This window comes from Rhinoderma darwinii, chromosome 1, assembly GCF_050947455.1.
Source record: "Rhinoderma darwinii isolate aRhiDar2 chromosome 1, aRhiDar2.hap1, whole genome shotgun sequence".
NCBI classification, from domain to species: domain Eukaryota; kingdom Metazoa; phylum Chordata; class Amphibia; order Anura; family Rhinodermatidae; genus Rhinoderma; species Rhinoderma darwinii.
Genome location: NC_134687.1, coordinates 34515772 through 34530302, shown reverse-complemented (window position 1 = coordinate 34530302; position 14531 = coordinate 34515772). Strand labels below are relative to the sequence as shown.

Below are 14531 nucleotides of genomic sequence, written 5' to 3'. Positions count from 1 at the left end.
GTGTCCGCCTTTCTCTTCATGCGGTCCACCGCCAGCAGAATAGAAGATCGGGTCTGTTGCCATATCTGCAGAAAATCCCTGAAGGTAGAGTCAGCTGCAGGCACCTGGGACATAGTAGAGACAGGAAAAGGTATTCGTGGATGTTGGCCGTAGACAATGAAGAACGGACTGGAAGTGGTGGACTCACTAGTATGGTTGTTATAGGAGAACTCAGCCCACGGAAGCAGCTGCACCCAGTTATCATGCCGCCTGGAGACAAAGTGCCGCAGATAGTTCTCCATAATCTGTTTAACCCTCTCGACTTGACCATTGGACTGAGGATGGTAGGCCGAGGAGAAGTCCAACTTTACTCCAAGGAGACCGCAGAGTGCTCTCCAGAACTTCGAGGTGAACTGGACCCCTCGATCCGAGACAATATGCAGAGGCAAGCCGTGCAGACGGAATATGTGTTGGTCGAAGAGATCGGCCAGTCGGGAGGCAGAAGGAAGACCAGTCAGTGGAACAAAATGAGCCATCTTGGAAAATCGATCCACCACCACCCAGACCACACTGCACCCAGCTGAGAGAGGCAGATCTGTGACAAAGTCCATTGCAATATGTCACCAGGGAGCATCAGGCACAGGCAGCAGTGGTTGGAGCAGACCAGCTGGTCTGGAGTGGGTAACTTTATTTGTTGCGCACAACCTACAGTAGGAGACAAAATCTGTGACGTCTTTGGGCAGCGTGGGCCACCAGAACTGATGGGCAATTAGGTCTCGGGTCTTACGGGCACCCGCGTGACCTGCCAGCTTGGAACTGTGTCCCCAGCGAAGGATTCTTCCTCTGTCTGCCAGACATACAAAGGTCCTTCCCGGAGGAATGTCTCTAACTTGCAGAGGGTTGACAGAGATGATACAGGAAGGGTCAATGATATTCTGTGGGGGCTCCACAGTGTCCTCTGTCTCAAACAACCTAGACAAGGCATCGGCCCTCACATTCTTGTCGGCAGGTCGGTAGTGGAGTTCGAACTGGAACCGAGCAAAGAACAGTGACCACCTGGCTTGACGAGGATTCAGCCGTTGAGCCGCCTGAAGATAGGTGAGGTTCTTATGGTCCGTGAAGACCAGGATTGGATGAGCTGCGCCTTCTAGTAGGTGTCTCCACTCCTGCAGGGCCAGCTTGATGGCCAGTAACTCCCGATCCCCAATCGAGCAGTTGCGCTCTACGGGAGAAAAAAGCTTAAAGTAGTAGCCACATACCACAGACTTGCCTTTGGAACCTCTCTGGAACAGAAGTGCGCCAGCACCAACAGAGGAGGCGTACACCTCCAACGAAAACTGTAGGGTTACATCAGGATGATGAAGAATTGAGGCTGACGTGAAGGCCTTCTTTAAGCTCTTGAACGCAGCCTCTGCTTCTGGAGTCCACTTTTTGGTGATGGTAGAGATGGGAGCAGTCAATGAGGAGAAGTTGGGAATGAACAGCCAGTAGAAGTTGGCAAATCCCAGGAAGCGCTGTATGGCCCTTAAAGGGAATGTGTTGCTAGAAAAACATGTTTGTTTTTTTTAAATTAAACATTTAGTGTGTGGGTGATTAAACATTGTTCAAATTTTTTTTATTTTTTTCACGAGTCAGGAAATATTATAAATTAATTCTAATTTATAATATTTCCCATTTCTGGTCACTAGATGCAGCTATTCCCAAAATTGCAGCATTGCAAAATTGGGTAAAAAGCCCTCGCTCTAGTGAGCTCTCAGCATCCCCCCCCTCCTTTATCCTGGCTAGTGCCGGGATAAACGAGGGGTTTGAACGGTGTAACCTCCTACACTGTGTGTCGCCATTTTTGGAGCTAACACACAGTGTAGTAGGTTTACATACAGTAGTAAACACACACAAACACGAACATACATTGAAATCTCTTACCTGCTCCTGCCGCCGCGGCTCCCTCCGGCCCGTCCGCTCCGTCTGCTGCCGCTGGTCCAAGTGCACAAGTCCGGAAGCCGCGACCGGAAGTAGTAATATTACTGTCCGGCCGCGACTTCCGGTCCACAGGAAAATGGCGCCGGACGGCGCCAATTTCAAATTGGACTGTGTGGGAGCGGCGCATGCGCAGTTCCCACACAGACGCCGTACACACAAGTGAATGGGACGGGAGCCGTTCGCAGTCCCTATGGGACTGTGGCTGCCGTATTCCATGTCTGTATGTGTCGTTAATCGACACATACAGAAATGGAACAAAAAATGGCAGCCCCCATAGGGAAGAAAAAGTGTAAAAATAAGAAAAAGTAAAACACAAACACACAAATAAATATAAACGTTTTTAATAATGCACTAACATCTTTAACATATAAAAAAATAATTTGTGATGACACTGTTCCTTTAAGCCTTGAGGGCGTGGCCATTCCAGGACAGCCTTTACCTTCTCAGGATCCATTTTGAGACCCTGATCGGAGATGATATAGCCCAGGAAGGGTAGAGACTTTCTTTCAAACACGCACTTCTCCAGCTTGGCATATAGGTGATTCTCCCTTAATCGAAACAACACTTGGCGAACATGTCTTTGATGAGTTACAGGATTTGGGGGAAAAAAATCAAAATGTCATCGAGATACACTACAACACAGACATAGGGGAGATCACGGAAAATATCATTGACGAATTCTTGCAAAAACGCGGGGGCGTTACACAGGCCGAAGTGCCCATCATGTGTATTAAATGCAGTCTTCCACTCGTCACCCTGACGAATCTGGATTAGATTGTAAGCCCCCCGCAGGTCTAGTTTAGAAAAAAAAATTGCCCCCCGTATGCGATCAAACAGTTCGGAGATCAAAGGCAATGGGTATTTGTTCTTTACCGTGATCTGGTTGAGACCCCGGTAGTCAATGCAGGGTTGGAGGGAACCGTCTTTCTTTTTGACAAAGCAAAACCCCGCCCCAGCCGGGGATGAGGATTTGTGTATGAAGCCCCTCCCTAGATTCTTCTTTTTTTTATTTATTTTTTTTATAAATTCTTTTATTTTGATTTTGTAGTATACAGATGTACAGGCAGTCATACAAAAATCTTCAGAACACACATCAATATGGTATTGACATCGGCCTCAGGCCCGTTACACAAAGTGCAGAAATTCAGTGAGAACAAAAACAAGTGCATTATCTCTCGGGATGGTCGTGGAAAACCCGCAGCGGTGCTTAAGACTGCATTTGTAGTACTGAGAAATAATGAGGAAGGAAAGAATATTACAAGGACAGAAGAGAAAGGAGGGGAAGGATAGACATGGAGCTGACCTACTTGTGCCTAGGGAGGGGAACCCGGGGCCATGATTACCTTGTATTCCTCGGAGGACTGAAACCTGATCCATTCCCGCCATGTTTTGAGGAAGGATGAATGGGACCCTTTCATCGATGCTGTGAGGTCCTGCATTCTCATAATCTCCTGGATCTTGTGACACCACATGCCAACCGACGGGGGACAGGTCTGTCTCCACAACGTCGGTACGCACGCTCTCGCAGCGTTCACCAAGTGGCGCACGACTGAGCGCTTATACATGGACAGAGGTATCTCACACAGATGGAGCAGAAATAAGTCCGGTGATCTTGGAAGGGGAAAATCCGTAAATTTAGAGGAAATGCGCCACACCTCAGACCAAAATTCAGCCAAGAGTGGACAGTCCCAAAAAATATGTAAGATTGTACCCACATGGTTCCCAGATCTCCAGCACAGAGGTGAGACCGCCGGGAACATAGCATTCAATCTGGAAGGTACCCTATACCAGCGTGACAGAATTTTAAACCCTGCCTCTTGATATCTACTGGCCATTGAGGACTTGTGTGTTATAGAGAACAGACGATCCCGCTGTTCAGGAGTGAATGAGAGCCGCAAATCCTGTTCTCAGCTAAGCAGATAGGAAGGGATGCACTGGTTAGAGGGCGAAACAAGTAGCCTGTATAGTTTGGACAGCGAGTGTCGCACCGTGCCCGTGCCTGTGCAAAGTAGTTCAAACGGGGAGTTATCACGTGCATACGCCGCCGGGTTGGGTAAGCTCACCAGGAAGTGTCGTAGCTGGGTGACCTGCCATGTAGAAAAGGAGACAGGATCTGTCAGGGACTGTAGCTGCGCTCCCGACATCCAACTCTCCTCCTGCAAGAAGTGTGTAGCACGTCCCTGACCCGCCCTCAGCCGTTTCAGGAAGGGGCCTCCTTCCCGCCCCGGCGGAAAGGCAGGGTTACCCAAGATCGGGTACTGGGGAGAGGGGAACGGGGAGATCTCTGCCCTAGGGAATATCCGTGCCGCAACTGTTAGGGTGGGCCCGATCGTCGGGTGTGTCCGTGCTGCCAGGGGAATTTGGTTACCCGACCATGGTAAAGTCTGCAGGGGGACTGTTAAGAATGCTTGTTCCATAGACACCCAATCCTTAATCTCATTATGTCTGCACCAGTCTAGGATTCGTGCCAGGTGGGAGGCATGATGGTAGGAAATAAAGTCTGGAAGACCCACACCCCCTTCCCACTTTGTACGAAAGAGCATGGAGCGGGCAATACGTGCAGGTTTCCCGGCCCAGATAAATTTGTGTAGGAGAGACAACAAAGATTGAAAAAACAGGCGTGGGATGTGTATCGGGAGGGCCTGAAAAAGGTATAGTATCCGCGGCAAAATATTCATTCTGAAAATTGCGCACCTCCCAAACCAGGTGAAGGTACCAGAAGTCCACGAGTCCAAGTCCCCTTTTACCCGTTGAAGCAACGGAGGGAAGTTCACCGCGTAAAGGCGTGTAAAGTCCCCGGGGAGCTGCACCCCTAGATATTTGAGGGAGTCTCTTGCCCATTTGAATGGAAAGGACTCTGACAGATCGTCGACCAGATTGTGCGGCAACGAAATGTTGAGAGCTTCGGACTTCTGGTAGTTGACCTTAAAGTTGGACAGTTGCGAATATCTATTTAGTTCCGCCATTAGGTTAGGTAAGGAAATCCGGGGTGACGTGAGGAAAAAGAGCAAATCGTCTGCATAGGCCGCGACCTTATGGACCCGTTCGCCCAGGGTTATGCCCGCAATGTCAGGGTTAGATCGAATATGGCACAAAAAGGGCTCCAAACATAAAACGAAAATTAATGGAGACAAAGGGCAGCCCTGTCTTGTGCCATTGGTGATTGCAAATGCTGGGGCGTAATATCCGTTAACCCTAACCTGCGCCGACAGAGACGAGTAGAGACCTGAAATCCAATCTATCATGTGTGCTCCTAAGCCCACGTGTCGCATGGTAGCCTGCATAAAGTCCCAATTACCTCTGTCGAATGCCTTTTCGGCATCCGTTGACAGAAAGCAAGTGGGAGTGGTGGTAGTAGCTGCTTGGTACATTAAGTTAATTGCTCGAGTGGTATTATCCCGAGCCTCCCGCGATGGCATAAAGCCCACCTGGTCTTTATGAATCACATTATGCAAGAGCGGAGTCAGCCTCTGTGCCAGAATCTTAGCAAAGAGTTTCAAATCTACATTCAGTAGCGAAATGGGACGATAATTCTGGCACAGGGAGGAGTCCTTCCCTTCCTTCGGTATGACCGTAATGTGGGCCCTCAAAGTGTCACGGGGAATGACCCCCCCTTCCGTGATAGAATTGAATGCCTGGAGGAAATGGGGCGAGAGCAAGTCTGGATAGGCCTTATAATATTGAAGGGGTAGACCATCCGGGCCCGGTGCCTTCCCAGTGGGTGAGTCCTTCAGTGCCCACGCCAATTCCTCCGGGGAAATGGGTGCCTCCAGGGCCGCAATCGCTTCAGGAGGAATACATTTCATCCCTGATGACCGCAGATACTGGTCAATCTTCTCCCGATGACCACCGCCTTCCGGGGAAGAAGGTGCTCGGGGGAGATTATAAAGAGTATGATAGTAGGCACGGAAGGTTTCTGAGATGTCTTTTGGAAGCTGGAGGCGGCGGTTTTGTGGGCCTAGAACATAAGGAACATATATACGGGCGCGGGTCTTTTGTCGGCGCTCTCGCCAAAGCCCTTCCGGGTTTGTTATTAAATTCATAAAAGTGGCGTCTACATTTAACTATGGAGGCCCTTGCCTTAGCCAGACATAATGAACGCACCTGATCTCTCAACTGTCCCAATTCCGCCCCCACCACCCTGTCCTGAGTTGCCTTATGTGACTGCTCCAAGCGATGTATCCGGGTCAATAGATCCTTCAAGAGTGCCGATCGTTCCTTTTTAAGTTTAGTACCCACCCGGATAAAGGGCCGGCGCACCACGCATTTGTGTGCTTCCCAAATGCAAAAGGGATTTACCCCTGATGTGGCGTTTAAAGCGAAGTACTCCACTAAGTCCCTACGAATCTCCGAGGCCACCGTCTGATCCTGGAGGAGCGACTCGTTCAGTGGGCAGCAGAGAGTGAGAGTAATGAGGGCATGATCAGATAGGGTGATGCTATCAATGGATGCCGACGCAAGGCTAGGAAGGTGTGTGTGGCACAAAAAGAAATAGTCGAGTCTGGAGTAAGAGTTATGGGGTGCCGAGTAGAACGTGTAATCACTAGTCGAGGGATGTAGGACCCGCCACGTGTCTACTAACTGATGTTCGTGCAGCAGCCGACGAATCCGACGGTGTGCTGCCCGGGACAGGGAGGAGTGGCCTCTCGAGGAGTCCAGCAAGGGGTCAAGTGTGATATTCAAATCCCCCCCAGTATGAGTGTGCCTTCCAGAAAGCCGTCCAACGCCCCAAGCACTCTTTCCAAGAAGGTTACTTGACCTGTGTTGGGGAGATAGTAGGTAGCCAGAGTGTACAGTGTGTTGTCCAGCTTACCCTTCACGAAGAGGTACCGGCCTGCTCCATCCGTGCAAGTCTCCATGTGCTCCCAATGTAGAGAGCGGGAAATAAGGATAGAAACTCCTTTGGTCTTGGAGTCAGGGGACGTACTGTGGTACACGTCCGGGTAGTTGGAATCTGTGAGCCTCTGTATACCGTCCGCCTGAAAGTGCGTCTCCTGCAGGAACGCCACTTGTGCTTTCCGTTTCCATAGGAGGCGGAGAATGGAGGACCTCTTCTCGGGAATATTCAGCCCGTGCGTTCAGAGAGATAACAGTTATGTCAGACATGGTGACTGACAGATGTACGGACAGACGGGGGAGAGGGGAGGAAGGAAAGGAAAAAAAAAAAAGAGAAGCAAAAGACACAAACACTCTAAAGATGGAGTGCTAAGACCTCCAATACGCTACGAGAGCTACGCCTTCCCAGAGGAAGCCTCCCGCCTTAGCGCAGATCTCGGAACCCTAACGTGAAAGAACAGGAGTGCAGAAAAACAGTGTCTCACAAACACAGCAATCAACAGTAAAAAATTCCAAAATAACTAGTATCGAAGCCCCGAACCCATCAGATCAACTTATCAAGTAAACTGGACCCACCCATCCCTTCAGACTAAATATCCATAGTAATCTCCCAAGCCACCATTAACCTGAACACCAGACCCTCCGTTAGAGTTCTTCCTCTGACGTAACCCCTTCAACGCCAGCATTCACAGCTTGATGAGAACCCTGCATGAGAGAAGGGAGGGGAAACAAGGGATTTGCATTTATCTGTCCACATATATAGACATAGTGGGGGCTATCAGTCCCTTCGAGGAGAGCGGCGTCCTGGGGGCCGGGAATCCATGGGCCCGTATCGGCGGTCTCCATGTGGGGATCGTTGCTCTGGAGGTCGGGTCACGGGTTGCTCTGCTCGACGAGGCGGAAAGCGGGACACGAACTCTGGAAACTGACCCCCTCTGAGTGCAAACGAAGTCGGAGGTTCGGTCCAGTCGGGTACCCGTACCGGTGCGATCTCCAAAAACCGGAACGCTTCCTCTAGGTCATCTGGGGACCGGACTGCAAAGGATTGTCCCAACCTGCGAAGAATAATGTGGAAGGGGTGTCCCCATCTGTAGGTTGCGCCCGCAGCCTTTGTCGCTTCCAGCAAGGGTCGAACTAATCGGCGCATGGATATCGTCAGCCTCGAGACATCTGGCAGGATGGTAATATCAGCGCCTTCAAAGGGAACAGACCCCTTCTCCCATGCTCTCCTGGCGATTTCTTCTTTTTGCTTGTAGAAATGCACTCTACAAATCATGTCCCTGGGTTGATTACCGTCTCTACTCCGGGGGCTCGCTAATCTGTGGACTCTGTCCATTTCGATGGTCATATCACGCGGTCGGCCAAGGAGGGTGTTAAAGTTTTGGGACATAGTGTCATAAAGGCCATCTGGGGGGACCGACTCCGAATGCCTCGTTTTCTACATCATCCAGGTGTAAAGAGAAGTCCCATATTTGCGTAGCTTGAGTGGCCTGGGACTGTGATAGGACTGAGATGTCTAGTGAGGATATGGAATGCTGTCGCTCCAAAGTTTCAACCCTCTCGGTCAATGCACGTACCTCCTGCGTGACCTCGCCAATGGCCCGATCGTGTTTCTCTTCCAGCCGGGCAAGACGGTCATCGAGGTCGGTTTTGGTGGGGAGTACCTTGACCATCTCCCATAATTCAGCCAGGGTTCGCTCCATGGATAACGGGGGACCCTGGGAAGAGGCTGACTGGGGTTCCCTTGCGCATGTTGGTGTGGCCAGTGACCCCCTAAAGCTGGCCGGCGTGTCCTGGCTCAGTGCATCCTGCTGTGGTGGTAGATGCTGCTGCTGCGCTGCCGTGTGTAATGGCGCCCCTGACGGTCCCTGACCGACGGCTGCCTGAGACAGTATAGGGAGAAGAGCTGCGGGTTGGAGTGCGGGAGCCGACCCGATGCCCCCTCCTGAACACTGACCTCCTGCTGGGGACGACATCTCTCCTCCAGGAAGGCACGAACGGCCGCCGGGCAGATCCAGATCTGTGTGAGGGGGAGGCGGTGAGGCCCCACGCGGTGACGGAGGCTGAGTGCGGCCTACAGGAGGCAAAGATGAGGAGCGCGGCGGAGTTCCGTCCAATGAGGACCGGAGGTATCGGCCTATGGAGGGAGTTCCCGAGGTATCCGGCGGGTTCTTACGGCTTTTCCCCTTCGTCATGCTGCGCCGGGGATCGGTGAGTATACCCTTAACGGGCGATTTCTATATCGTGGGTCCGGAGCTCCGAGGAGACACATCTCTACACCGCCATGTCCAAGCCACGCCCCCTAGATTCTTCTTAATATAAGCAGACATTGACTGGGTTTCAGGTAAGGAGAGAGGGTATACCCTACCACTAGGAGGGGACGAATCAGGAAAGCAAGTCAATAGGGCAATCATAAGCTCGATGTGGTGGCAACGTCTCTGCCTCCTTGTTGTCGAAGACATCAGAGAACTGAGAGTAGCAGGAGGGCAACCCTGGCAATGACTGATGCGGAGGAGGCTGAAGTGGATGAATATGTCCCAGACAGCGGTTGAGGCACTTGGGACCCCACTGGAGAACCTCCCCGGAGTTCCAATCCAGGACTGGGGTGTGTAAACGGAGCCAGGGCAAACCCAGTAGCATGGGGTTGACGGCCATGGGCAGGACAAACAGGGAGATGAGCTCAGAATGAAGGGCTCCAACTTGAAGCCTCAGTGGCTTGGTTACAGACAAAATTGGGTCGGACAGCGGCAGTCCATCCACTGAGGCAACGATCAACGGCTTCTCGAGAAGGGTAATAGGCAAATGAAGAAGATCCACACGGTCATAGGCAGAGACCAGATGGGGCCTCTCGCCAGCGACAATGGTCCCAGGAATGAACAGCTTGGAGGAGAGTTCTCTATCAAATGCTGTGTCGCCCAGGGTTGTCTCTCCAACCAATCCTAGGCGTTGGAGCTTTTTTTTGCCTTCTGGGGACACAGACGCACGACATGGCCAGCGAGGGCGCAATATAGACAGAGTCCAGAAGTGCGCCTGTGCTGTTTCTCCTGGACCGATAGTTTGAGACGATCCACTTGCATCGGAACTTCGGGTGGAGCAGCAGATGAAGACAATAGGGGTTGCTGGAAGTTGGGAGCCAACCTAGGAAATCTTCTCTCATGACGAACCTTTTGGGATCTCTCTCTTAGACTCATGTCCACTCGGGTGGCAAGTAAAATTAGGTAGTCCAAGGTAGATGGTAGATCACGAGAAGCAAGTTCGACTTTAATCTCGGATGACAGACCATGCCAGAAGGAAGCTACTAACGCCTCGTTGTTCCAGGACAGCTCTCCTGCCAGGGTCCGGAACTGGATGGTGTACTCGCCCACAGAGGTGTCCTCCTGGCGAAGGTTCAGCATAGAGGCAGCTGCCGACGAGACTCGTCCAGGCTCCTCAAACACAGTACGGAATAACCGCACGAACCCCTGGAAGTCTCGGGTCCCTGTCGTTCCCAGATTGGATTCGCCCACGCCAGGGCCTTGCCGGCAAGTAAGGAAATAATTAAGGTGATCCTGGCTCCATCTGAAGGAAATGCTCTGGCGTGCAGGGTGAAGTGGATATGACACTGGTTAAGAAATCCCCTGCACGCGCTTGTGTCTCCATGAAAACGAGGTGGCAGTGACAGCGAGAACCAGAACCGGTGCTGCCAGGAGGTGTAGCAGGAGGATCAGTCGGGGAAGCTGGAGCAGGAAAGGAAGCAGCTAGCGCTCCTAGCTGCTGTGCCATGGAGTCTACTGCCACAAGAAGTTGATCCTGTGGTAATCGCAGATCCTGCAGGTCCGCCTGCATGGCTTGAGAGGGTGACAGGCCCTTGAATTGACCAGCGGGGTCCAGGGCCTGAGTGTAATGTCACGGCGCGGGGTGTGGACCCTCTGGGCCGAACCACGTAGCGGGATAGCAACTGGCCAAACAGTTACAATGAAATGTTTATAGTCCAGAAAGGGTACCTGAGGCAATGTAGACAGTAGCGATGGATTCAGGCTAAGATGAGGCTCCGATAGTAGACAGACACCCGGCGGGGTGCGACACACTAGATGCAGCGGAGGATAAAACATGACTCCAAATCTTGACAGCACAGAGGCACGGTAGCACGGGATACAGGGTACAGGCAGCAGGAACGGGAACACTGGGAACTGGAAAACACTAGGAGACCATTTGCAAAGATATATTACGATATTATGACACGGTCGCAACTTAAACATTCCCCTATGGTATAAAAAAAAAAGTTGCAAACCCCCTTGTGACCATTCCAATGAATCTGACCAATCCCATGATTTTACAGCAACTGAAGTGCTAACAAATGTTGTCGTAGTACCCATAGGTGAGGAAACATTGAGGTTGCACCATGGTAATCTCAAAATTTTACTGCAACTCATGTGCAATGCCGTGTTGAAGCCTAAAGATATAGCAGAGCTGATTTTGTTACGGGTACTTGGCCCAACTCATAGCGAATTGTAGTCATCCATTGAATGACTGATTTCAGATGCGTTTTTCAAGTGCTTAAAAGACCATCGCAATTTATGTAATATAAAAATATTTTTAATTTCAGATACAATTGCATTTTGATGACATCATCATAACAAATCACAAACATGACAGAGGCAGCTATATTACAGCACAGAATAATTTAAGTAAATTTCACCCCGCTACTGCGAGTTGTCATGGTCAGGAATGTCATGGACAACATTTGTTTTTTTATTGAAATGCAAAAGATAATTTTCATAATGACAATAAAAAATGAAAAGTGACAAGACGGCAAAGTGCATTCATCTCCTTCACAGGTCACATATAGAATATCTAAACATCCCACTTTATTGCTGCATTTGCTACCATTATACAGTATAGATGTATAAAAATAGCTGAACCCTACGTGTTTTAGTATATACATTGCCAAAGTGATCCCTTAGACCTGGTAGTAGTAGTGCAACACAGAGCTGCACCACTGCCTAGATCCTATATATGGCTCCATTAATTCTGAGTTAATAGAGAGGGGGTCCCCTGTTCAGTATTCTCATCTATTTGACTGGATAGGGGCAGCTGGTAAAAGTGTCTTTTGCTTTGGAGAATCCAACATGTCCATGCATCACACTGTCTTTCCATTCATTAAAATCAAAATTGTGTAATGCCTCTTCACTCCTGTGGGGGCACTGCAGGGGAATTGAACACTTGCTGCCTGATTCCCCAACAGATAACTGCTGTACAGTAGTGGCTCCAGTAGTGTGATCAGAAAGAGATTATCCAAAGTGGACAACCCCTTTAACCATTTCAAAGACATTGGTACAATTTGATTGATCACGTTACCGAGTCTTTATACCTTAATTTCAATCGTTTTACGATTAACTTTTGATGGTGGTAGAAACTCTTGCAACTTTGAGCAGGCCCATCACAATGGACAGGATGATTACGAGGGCACCGGTTAAAGAACAATTTCAGTTACAATTGAGATTATCAGTGGTTCTAGTAACTGTCCCTTTTTGTTATCTCTGAATGTCCCTCCAATTATGCTTCAGGAGCACAGCGTACATATTCTTGGCAGGAGTATTTTCTTGTGCTCAATGGCGCCCTCTGCTGAGTAATGCACTTTAGTTGAGCTGCCAAGCGGAGTGGGGGAAGGTAATTGACAACCAGACTGAGCTAATTTCTTGCTCAGAAAAGTGATTGAATAGTTTTGAGCCCATTCAGCCATTGTCTTGATAAAGTAAGTGGAATATCTTTACTACACTAGCTCTACAATAATACTGCCCCCTATAGACAAGAATATGGAAGGAGAATTTTCATGTCTTACTTGAATTACTCTTGAATTTATAACACGTTGTTATCCGGTTTATTGAGATAGACCTGTAATAAAAATAGCACAATAACTGTACATGGGTGAAGCTGGTAGACCAATGTATGACCATCCTATGTATGTGAACATTTATCGAAAAATGTAGCACTCTTTAATAAGGGTGTAGAAACATACTTGCTTAATGTTCATTCATGTGAAGCTTCCAAAAAACAATTGGCAAAATAAATAGCAAACACAAACATCCATGGATGAAGATACTAGAGGGTAGAAAAGGCTCGAAATCAGGGGACCTCAACTGTCTTTGGAAAAGATGGAAAAGCATGATGTTTCCAAGTGTCACTTCATTAGATGAAGGCAACCTCCAGCCTCCAGACCGCCAGGAGCCCTATCTACACAAAAGTAGCTTTATATTTTGTGTCCGAATCTTTACTTCTCTCGCTCTTAGCAGTGACCATTGATGGGAGGTCAGATGTCCTGCACACACCTGTCCTCATTCGTCCCTTGCAAGACTTCAGTTCAGAAATGTAGCCCTCAAAGCTCAGATTTCCCATGTCTTCTCCAGAGTCGTGTTTTCTCGGTGTCTGTATGACTCCATCAACATCGAAGACTCTGCCGGCTTGTGGACGATGTGCCGAACTGTTGCATCTGCTGGTGGTTTTGTCCCTAATATCTGAAGTTTGCTCCCAAAAACTCTCTGAGCTTCGAGAGAGTTTTTTCTTTCTGTCCTTGTTACCTGAGATGGAGGGAAAAAAAATAAAAACAGTTCTCATTAGGTTTAATGCAAATGTCCATCAATTTTGAGTTTCTTCCAGGAAATTGATATTTGATCCAACTAAAATATGAGATTCTGTGTAGAGTGACCACATTATTGTCACAAATTCGGCAAAAAAATAGATGGTGACATTGCAAACCACTGTGTTTCCCATAGACAGAGTAATGGGATGTTGAGTAGCTACAATGTGGTGGTCTCGAAGAAAAAATATCAATGGTAGGCCAACCCAAAGAAGTGTGGGATTGTCTCACACTAGCACCATACTAGTAGTATCACCAAAACAAAATGCTGATGGAGGAATCCCCAATGTACAGCACAGTTGACCATATACATCAAAAATGTGTTGGCAGATCCCATCATTTTCTCTGGGACAACAGTCTAATGTGCATGGACGATAGTAGACCGATCTAGCTACCAGGGTTGGACTGGCCCACCAAAGTACCAGAGCATTCTCCAGTGTGTCCAGGTCCTGACACAGTAATGGGCCACAAAGATCTAACAAAAGACAACCCTATTTGATGATGGAGCCAATTACTTTTTGGTTGATTGACAAATTTGCATTTTGTTTGCCACGTAAGTTGTTATTTATATGCATAGAACCCTGTTAAAAACTGGCACATGGCATCTGTGGCACGACTTGGCATTCAATACAAAAAGATTTCAGCTTCAGAGAATAGCGCTGGGATAAGCTCCAGGTATGTTAAATGGCATGTGGGCTGCTGCCAGATGACCTGCATAATAGCAGTGGATTGTGTCAGCTATAAAAAGTTCACAATTGTGAGAAGAAGCTTTTTTTAATTGAGGGAAGTCTATATATCTGCATAGGGGTGAGGGGTGAGCAGCTACCATACACTTCAAGCGCCCCATCATCTATGGAAAAAACAATACGTAACATTCATGTAAGCCGACGTCATTTTGCACTGAAAAATTTACACCTGAGGGTGTCAATTCCTTGTGGAAAATACGCAGCATAATACAGTAGCAGCAGAAAAAAATCTTATACTTACCCAGAATTCTGTGCTTCTTTGTCCAGGCCGGCCTTCTGGGATAACGTTTCATTCCATGTGACCACTGCAGCCAATCACAGGCTGCAGCGGTCACATGGGATGAAACGTCAACCCAGGAGGCCAGGCTGCAGGA

At 48.9% G+C, this 14531-nt stretch overlaps 1 protein-coding gene across 1 annotated transcript in view; it reads right to left on the bottom strand.

The window, feature by feature from the left end:
• Positions 1–11396: 11396 nt before the first annotated feature.
• Positions 11397–14531, bottom strand: part of RGS12 (regulator of G protein signaling 12) — a 149736-nt gene continuing 146601 nt past the window's right edge. The window contains exon 18 of the mRNA XM_075857435.1: positions 11397–13352. Coding sequence (XP_075713550.1) covers positions 13009–13352 — 344 coding nt within the window. The 3' untranslated portion in view covers positions 11397–13008. The remainder of the gene's footprint in view (positions 13353–14531) is intronic.